At 44.6% G+C, this 9,264-nt stretch overlaps 1 protein-coding gene across 1 annotated transcript; it reads right to left on the bottom strand.

Moving 5' to 3' along the window:
• Positions 1-162: 162 nt before the first annotated feature.
• LOC115152765 (peroxisomal membrane protein PEX13-like) lies at positions 163-8,476 on the bottom strand. The gene is made up of 4 exons (XM_029697549.1): positions 8,400-8,476; positions 7,142-7,905; positions 6,726-6,848; positions 163-1,952 (listed from the first exon to the last, which is right to left on the bottom strand). Exons 1-4 carry the CDS (start codon positions 8,474-8,476, stop codon positions 1,546-1,548), a joined length of 1,371 nt encoding a protein of 456 aa, XP_029553409.1. The 3' UTR covers positions 163-1,545.
• Positions 8,477-9,264: the final 788 nt, after the last annotated feature.

Here is a 9,264-nt window from a genome sequence, read left to right as displayed (position 1 = left end):
CACGTGTTTAACCTTGTTATAATGGACGCATTACATTTACAAAACAATTAACATCCAACGATATTAAACTAAACAGGTTAATTAAGTTAGCCATTTATTTTTGCCATGTGATGAGTGTATAATACATTCTTCATTTCTTAGTAAGAAAAAGCCAACGGCCACTTTTGAGGTTTTGAAAATGTTTATTTCCAAAATAATTGTATTTACATAATTACAGTTTTTCAGGAGAGTGAGGACTAAAACTGCCACTGAAACACCAAGATGAGGAGCGGCTATTTCAGTTCTTACACGAATGCATTCAACAAAACTTCTTGATTTAATACATCTTGATATTGGATGGTTCAATTTTCCAAGTTCAAAACTTCACTTTGAATATTTAGGGCATTTTACAGGACACCTAATATATAGTTGGACCATTCCCGAATTTCAAACATTTTACAACCATATTAACACCGATTAAAAACCAAGTCAATCCTTACATTGGAACCAAATCTGAACCTTGATAGTAATTTATCCATAGAAAGACTAGAAAGAGGGTCTCCAAGTCAATGATAACATAATAGGTGGACTGGTAGACATTGAGTGTACCCATGCCTAGGTTTAAAATATTCCCATCTTCAACCTAGACCCATGCCAGGAAGGACAAGTAGGAAGTGTACCCTTCAATTGGGGCTGTGATGTCAGTTGAGTTGACATTACAAAATATATACATTCCATTGCATGAGCCACATCAGCAAGCCTCATTTGAATAAATGTTTTACATTACCATGGCAACCCAGCAGTTGATAGAACATCCCAAAATACCATGGAAATGATTGAGTCACAATCAGGCAGCCATTGCGAGTGTACCCATGAGTTCACCAGTCAAATTGCCAGGGTTAGAGCTTCCAAGCCCGTTCTATTCCCATGAATTTATCTTTCAATATCAAACCAACGACATTAACTCGGAACAAAACGGTGAATTTCAGAAACATAATATTATGGCTTTGTCCTGTCAACGTCAAACGATGCAATATTCTACCAAATATTTGCATAATCTCTTAGCGTACTTAATTTGATCTTAATGTACTTATTCACTGTTAATTAAATAAATCTATATCAAAAACATTTAAATATGCATCATTATTGGGCTAAAATGTAGTGTGACCGTACTGACAAGGCTGGTACAGGATCGGTATAGGTTGGTTTGGATAACCACTGACAAGACATCCAAACCAAGACAGTGTTCTAGAAACACTCATATCCAGATAATGTTCTAGAAACACTCATATCCAGATAATGTTCTAGAAACACTCATATCCAGATGTCTGACAGATAACCCCTTTCTTTATCCAGGTACTCAATACCTCATATACCAACCTCACTAATTGCTTCCAGGCAGATGAAATGTCAAACCAAAGCCACTGAATTGTGAACATGAATCACCTTCTGGATGTAGATCAAGTGGTTCCTAACTGCTGGACGTGACCGAGCTATACAGAACAGCTCATCAACAAACCACGTACACAGCCTCAACGGATGTGTGGGAAAACACAAAGTCAGACATCACAGGTCAATCTTCTCTGGTATGGTGAGCACTGTGCTTGAAGCTGGAGTGGTGCTGGACACTCCACCCAGACCCAGGCTGCTGTAACCAGCTGGTGTTTCCCTATACACGCACTCCAGCAGCTCCTCTGGGATAGTTACTGGGACGGCTTCAGCTGGGCCTAGGCCTGAAAACAAGCCTGGGGCTACAGTTGGCACTGGACCCGTAGCCTGGTTAGGCTGGGGGGCTTGAAGGGTGGTGCCCAGTGGGTTCCCTGGCTGGGCCTGAACCTGGGCCAGCCTCTCCAGCTCAGCGTGCTTCCTGCCTCTCCTCTTCCCCAGGACCTTGACGTAGTTGGCAGGTATGAGGCCTGTGGTCTGGCCGTCTACACTGGCCAGCAGCCACCCACGCACCCTGGGTTGATGCTCTGCACACAGGGGAGAGAGAGGATATAACATGGTCATTTAGCAGTATGTAACCCATTCTGAATGCCGTTCTGTTGACCTGCCTGCTACAGTGCTAGCTTCCTTCCTCCCAAGGCCTCCAGCACTCTTCCCCCCTGATCACATATAGTGTGGTAACCGCAGTACTTCATTTCTAAATCGGAAGGTGCCGGAACAAAAGTGAGTGCAAGAGAAGGAGGGGGCTCCGAGGTACCAGAGCGCATGAGACATTTTTTAAAATAAGTAACCAACAATGCAGCAGATAAAACATACTGGTATACGCACAGCAGAAAAACCCCAAAACCCATCGATTTAAGATGCCTTTGGTAAATAATTGATCTAGACCTACTGCAAAATTAAACAAACTCTAGTAATCGTCTCTAAGTGTGGACCCTACCTCCTTGTTATCTCGTCATTGTGGTTTTACCAGGGCTGCTGTCTACGTCAATTCTCCTCTCTCCCCCCTCCCCCATCTCGTTTCTCAAGTCTGCGTTACACACACACACACACACACACACACACACACACACACACACACACACACACACACACACACACACACACACACACACAGATATTTCCACCTGCGGTGACATCACAATGGTGACACTGTAGGAGGGATAACCCCAGAGAGAGAACCCAGAGAGAGAACCCAGAGAATAATGTTGACTGTTAATTTTCTATTGTTTATTTCACTTTTGTTTATTATCTATTTCACTTGCTAAGCCAAAGTAAACATGTTTCCAATGCCAATAAAGCCCCTTGAATTGGAAGAGAGAACACAGAGTGAGAGAGGCAGAAAGAGAGAAAGCGTGGGCTGATGTGAAACATGGTCACCGTACGTGTGTGTGGGGGTGTGACACTTTTGGGCTGTCAAAACCGTTAATGTATATATGTGTGTGTGGGGGGGGAGACCTATATCTCTGTGTGTGGATGAGTAGGTCTAAGAGTCTGTGGGTTGAATCTGTGACGTTTCTAACCACCCCATCTAAGCACTAGCTGTGTGTGAGGCTGGGGGAACCTCCCACGTGGCCCATGTCAGAGCCCAAACACTGCTACTACGGACCATAGAGGAGGTGTTAAGGGTAGACGTCTTGTAAGACACCCCCCCTATAAGAATGGTCCTGCCCCAGCCAAAGCAGGGGGCAGGATAATTAACGAGGAGTCAACTTGATTGCTCTTTGATCGCTCTTAATATCCTTTTTACATTGCAAACAGTGACAATTGTGTTTCATGTCATGAGAAGTACCTGGCAAGTAGGTTCCAGAATGTAGGCATCCAAAATGAGGTGCCGGATCCCGTTCCTGCAGTCAGGGATTGAAATGAAGGGCGTCCTGTCGTCTCAAGAACAATAAAAAGTATGTCTGGGACGGTTCTAAACAGACGCTGGGACAGTTGCCGGGGCGATAGGCCAGAAAAATATAAAATGCATTCAGTGGTTCCATAGTCAAATGTTTAAACACAAAGATGAGGCTGATGAAACATATCACATGTAGCTTCAAAGTTGATCTATGAATACATTTATATTACAAGCACAGGTACGTGTTCACTCGTCTCACCCATTTACATCAATGTTCCAGAACTCTATTACAGGAGAACACCGTTCTCAAACGCGCACCTCATGCCAGCAGTTTTTAATAAAGCGACAGAGATGGCTATTCAGCCTAATGGTAGAAACGTAGAAAGGAGGGAATATCTGAAGGTGCAACAATAGGATTGTGTCTTACTGCCTTTGGACAGTAGAAGAAGAAATGCTGGTTTCACCGGCATATCAGGAAATCTTAGATTTGTTTTCTATGATCAGATTTTTTCTGTAGGCTGTTAAAAAACAAGGGCTATGGAAAACATCCAGGTTTCAAACAATGATATGGTTCACTAGGCATCACATATATACATTATTTAGGTTATGGAAATAATAGAATATCATTCCAATGTTGGGCAAATAGGCCTATTAGAATGAACATTTAAAGGTGCTGCATGGTGTGCTGGTTCATTTCTGGATTATCAAATGAGGAGAGAAACTTAACACACAAGTCAGAGTTATACTTAAACTAAATCTTTATTAGTGAGAGCTTTGCAATAGCAATGGCTGGTCGACGAATCACCCTCAGATGATTCGTTGAGAGCCCCGAGACAAAAGTCAAGGTTTTTTTTATAGCTAAGATACACCCGTTTCAACCTACACGACGAACAACAGATATATAGAATGGGTCACAAGGTTAAGATCTGTATGAAAGATATCTATAATTCATAGCAGACAGCTGTGTCAACCGTTTTCAGTGTATAGAGACCAGTGTCTGGTCCTCCTACTCCAAACTGGAACCATCTCTCCCTGGTACAGTATAGAACAGAAACATTAACTCGTGCTCTGCAATGCTCTTTAGGTTTTATCACCCAAAAGACATTGTAAATCTCCCAGAGGCCCATCCTCAGTAGAACACACACAATATATAGAATCCTCTATTCTGTTGAATAAAACAACCATTTGATGCAATAAAAGTATTATAACATAATCTTGTAATTTTCCACCATAATGGTCAAACCGACATCTGCATTGGCCGTGCAGCATTCACGGTGAAATGACCTCTGCAGAAGTCAGAGCATTTATACTTCTTGCACTTCGCTAACTTGGCCGGGGACCTTAACGCAGGCAAACTTAAATCCATTCTACCTCATTTCTACCAGCATGTCAAATGTGCAACCAGACAAAAAAAAATGTACTCTAGGCCTTTACTCGCCCTCTATTTGGCAAATCTGACCATAATTATATCCTCCTGATTCCTAATTACAAGCAAAAACTAAAACAGGAAGTACCAGTGACTCGCTCAATATGGAAGTTGTCAGATGACGCGGATGCTACAGGACTGTTTTGTTAGCACAGACTGGAATATGTGCCGGGATTCATCCAATGGCATTGAGGAGTATACCACCTCAGTCACCGGCTTCATCAATAAGTGCAGATTACTAGGGCTGTACTAGTATTACTGTACTCAACGCATGCACAGACCAACTGGAAAGTGTTTCCACTGACATTTTCAACATCTCCCTAACCCAGTATATAATGCCAACATGTTGCAAGCAGACCAGTCCCTGTGCCTAAGGACGCCATGGTAACCTGCCTAAATGATCATCGCCCCATAACACTCACTTCGGTAGCCATGAAGTGCTTTGAAAGACTGGTCATGTCTCACATCAACACCATCATCAACCCTAGACCCGTTCCAATTCACATACCGCCCCAACAGATCATGCAATCTCTATTGCACTCCACACTGCCCTTGCCCACCTGGACAAAAGGAACACCTATGTGAGAATGCTGTTCAATGACTACAGCTCAGCGTTCAACACCATAGAGCCCACAAAACTCATCACTAAGCTAAGGACCCTGGGACTGAACACCTCCCTCTGCAACTGGATCCTGGACTTCCTGACGGGCCGCCCTGAGGTGGTAAAGTAGGCAACACCACATCTGCCACGCTGCTCCTCAACACCGGGACCCCTCAGGTGCACGTGCTTAGCCCCCTCCTGCACTCCCTGTTCACCCACGACTGCATGGCCAAGAACAACTCCAACACCATCAGGTTTGCTGACGACAACAGTGGTAGTGTGATCACCGACAATGATGTGAGAGCCTATAGGGAGGAGGTCAAAGTCCTGGTAGTGTAGTGCCAGTCTCCCTCAGGAGCTGATCATGGACAACGGGAAAAAGAGGGCCGAACACACCCCCATTCACATCGACGGGGCTGTAATGGAGCGGGTCAAGCACTTTAGTGTCCACACCACCAACAAACTAACATGGTCCAAACACACCAAGACAGTTGTGAAGAGGGCACAACAACACCTATTCCCCCTCAGGAGACTGAAAAGATTTGTCATGGGTCCTCAAAAAGTTCTACAGCTGCACCATGGAGAATATCCTGACTGGTTGCAACATTACTACACACAGATCATAAACGTAATGTTAGCTGGCGAACCAGCCATCTAACGTCAGCTAGCTAGCTAACAGTAAGCTTTAACTTGCAATGAAAACAACTTTGACAAAATTAGAAAGGTATAATATCTGAAAGTGTAGCTAGATGCTTATCCGTCTACATGGATGAACACTTCACGGCAGACTGCAACCCCTTTCATTAAATAACCCGTCCTGTGTCGTTTCCCTTGTCTAATTTAACAATTGTATTCGTATTTACAGATGGCATACAAGTTCGTTTGTGAATTGGACTTCCACTTAAGATGGCAATCAAACTGCATCTGGTTTCGACAGGGATTCCCCCGAGGGAAGTGGCAAGCGCGAGGTCTGAGGGGGGTAAAATGTCCATGTTTGGACTACAGCCCTCAATCTCACAGGCACAAACAAGACAAGTCCCATTACCACTGTATTTCCGACTACATTGAGTCGCTGACAGTTGATACCTGCAAAAATGAATATTCTTAAACCCTTACCTTTATAATAAAATGTTGATCTAATACAACCACCGACCGTTTCCTCGTATGGACTAGATGTAGTCGGAGGTACCCTCCACCCACTCTCGTCTCCGCTCAACTACGTTGATGTGAAGTTACGGACAAACATAGCTGATTCAACTCATCGAAGGCTTGATGACTAGCTAACAAGTTGAATGAGGTGTCTGGGGCTACAAAAAAAATGTAAAAATGTGAACTGTTGGGGGTACTGGAGGCCTGGAGTTGAGAAACACTGGGTTAGAGCATGGTGCTGGTTGTGGGTTGGATTCCCCCCTCTCCTCCTAGTTTCTTACCTTTAGGAGCCAGGTTGAGCATGTCTCCAGCATTCAGTGAGAGCTCCTCCTCCGACGCAGCTGTGAAGTCATACTCCGCCCTGGCAACCACATGGTCATCCTCCCCACTAGCCCAGTTGGTGACTGCATAGGGATTTAATCAATCAAAATGTAATTATATAGTCCCTGTAGGGAATATTAATGAAGTAAAAATGTAAAAGACATCCTTTTGGTAAGGTGCTGACTAACAAACAAAAAATGTATGTAGCACACTTCTCTTTCTTATGAGCATACACAGAGAGAGATTAGCAGTGTATGTTCAGATTAACCCTGACCCATCTGTTTGAGGTCACGAAACTGTGGTTAACAGACAGGCAGTCAGAGAGACAAAGGATATTCAGGAGAGCCCACACACAGACATTAATAAGGGGCCTCACCGCTCTCCTCGGGCCCCTGGGCGGAGCTCAGCAGCTTCCAGATGAGATAGGGCCCTCCTAGGACCACGGCCAGAAAAAGGAAGATGGGCCACGACTTGACCGCTCCGGCTCTGGGGTCTTCCATTGCAGCTCCAGCCCCTCTGGTCGCAAGAACAGCTCCTTCACTGTCTGCCCACAGGTCCTCCACCTCACCGTCCCGCCTCAGCCCCAGCATCCTCTGTATGCGGCGGTACAGGTAGCGCAGGGTGCGCACCAGGGCGAAGGCCGACAGAACCTTGGTAAAGTGCATCCGTAACCGTGTCAGGTGATTGGCTACATCCAGCACGGCTCGGAAGCTGTTGTAGACGGCCGAAAAGGTGGCGTCCATCATCATGCTGACCGAGGTGAAGGCCTGGACGATGCTCTCGATGGACTGGAAGGCGCCGCGACTGCTCTCCTCTGCCTGTTGGACAAACCGACTGGGCGCCACGTCTTCACCACCGGTTTGGCCGAAGCGGCTGTAGCCCAGGCTCCCACCGAGCCCCCCTCCCATGCCATAGCCACCACTGTAGGGGCTGTAGGGGCTGTATGCTCCGCTGTAGAGGCTGGAGCTACCATAGGGGTTGTATGAAGAGCCAGGGAAGGAGCCGTAGGAGGGACGGTAGGACTGGATGGACTGGACAGGGCGAGGGGGGACGGGGGGCACCATGCGGGTCAAGACGGGAGGACCGGCGGGACCAGAGAGGCCGGAGGTGGAGGGACCTGGTGGGGCAAAGTCAGTCGACCTGGTGGATGGGAAAGAGGGGCGTAACTTATAAAACAGTGTGAACATTCAATTCAATCACGTGTTCGTGTTGTCAAAATGTTAAAAATAAAACGCCTCAAAACTAGTTTCCTTTGGTTTCGTAGTTAAAGAGAAGTATGAGCAATCAAGGAGTGTTGCAATGGGTTACGTCTCTATTAGCTAACGTTAGCTAGTAACACAACAAAGGACATGCCAGTCACAGGTAACGACGTTAGCTAGCTACTAACGTTATAACTACATTGGAACCCAGTGGGCACTTGTGGTTGAGTTACTATCCAATAACAGTCCAATACTAAACTATTGCCAAATATAGAAATCTAGCTAGTTCTGGCCGTTAGGCAAACGCAAAACAACAAGCTCCGACCTAGTTAGGGCCTCGGCCTAGCCCTAAATTAGAAGATAACGCTAGCTAGCTAACTCATACATAGTTAGTCCATAGACAACAACTCGTCAAGTAAGCAATAACTTGCTAACCGATAGTTAACTGGTGCACTCATGGCTGCTCCTGGAATCCGCCTTTCCCACGGTTTAGGAGGAGGCTGCGATGCCATCGTACAAATTGTCTGAAGTTACACCGTTTTTAACCGTTTTCCCTTCACTTCCCCGTAGTAACTAGCAAATTGCTAGCTATCTAGCTCCATGGCTGGCTCCTGTGTGCCAGACCAAAATAATCAAGAAGACGATACAGAAAACGTTTTAAACAATACATAATTGGTTTAAAAGGATAAAGCCAGAGAGGATTTCTTTTATAACGCATTTTATATTGTATTTTCATTCTTGCTGGGCAAGTTTAACGTCTCTGAAGTCAGCAACTTTGTTGTATCTTTTCGGCGTTGATTGGTAGAGCCTAGAGGGCTTTGGCTCCATTGCATTATTCCGTCCCAAGTCGTCCTGAGGCGGATGGAAATAACACTAAAGTATCAAAGATGAGGTTGGACAGTTTTTTCAACTGAGAGAACTGGGAGCGAAAATACGCAACACCATTGGTGTATTTGACTGACAGAACCAATACTAATACAACATTTACCAAATGTATTGTCCATGTCAAATGATCTCAATCGTTACATTTAAAAAAAAATATAAAACGAGGTCTATTTTTTGAAACATAGATCATTGTATTATTTATGATATTCTGAATGTCAGACTGCTATTTTACTTTGCTGTTAACAATGCAAAAAAATCGAGACAATACTAATACTGTCCAGAGAAGTGTATTGTTTTCCTAGACATTTAAAAAATCAAACAGACAGAATTCACATCTAGAAATAAAATTTATTTCAATAAACAGGAATCAAATTACAGAGATAAAGATTAAGGGCTTGTTTAGATTGAACCAATT

This window comes from Salmo trutta, chromosome 18 (genome assembly GCF_901001165.1).
Source record: "Salmo trutta chromosome 18, fSalTru1.1, whole genome shotgun sequence".
NCBI classification, from domain to species: Eukaryota; Metazoa; Chordata; class Actinopteri; order Salmoniformes; family Salmonidae; genus Salmo; species Salmo trutta.
Note: the sequence above shows the minus strand (reverse complement) of the source record. Positions and strands in the feature narration are given on the sequence as shown.

Coding starts and splice junctions, on each gene's coding strand:
- LOC115152765 (XM_029697549.1), bottom strand. CDS start 8,476: ATGGCATCGCAGCCTCCTCCTAAACCGTGGGAAAGGCGGATTCCAGGA. Junction 6,849..7,141: donor CCAGGGGCCCGAGGAGAGCG/GTGAGGCCCCTT, acceptor ATCCCTATGCAG/TCACCAACTGGGCTAGTGGG. Junction 1,953..6,725: donor GCTCAACCTGGCTCCTAAAG/GTAAGAAACTAG, acceptor CCCTGTGTGCAG/AGCATCAACCCAGGGTGCGT.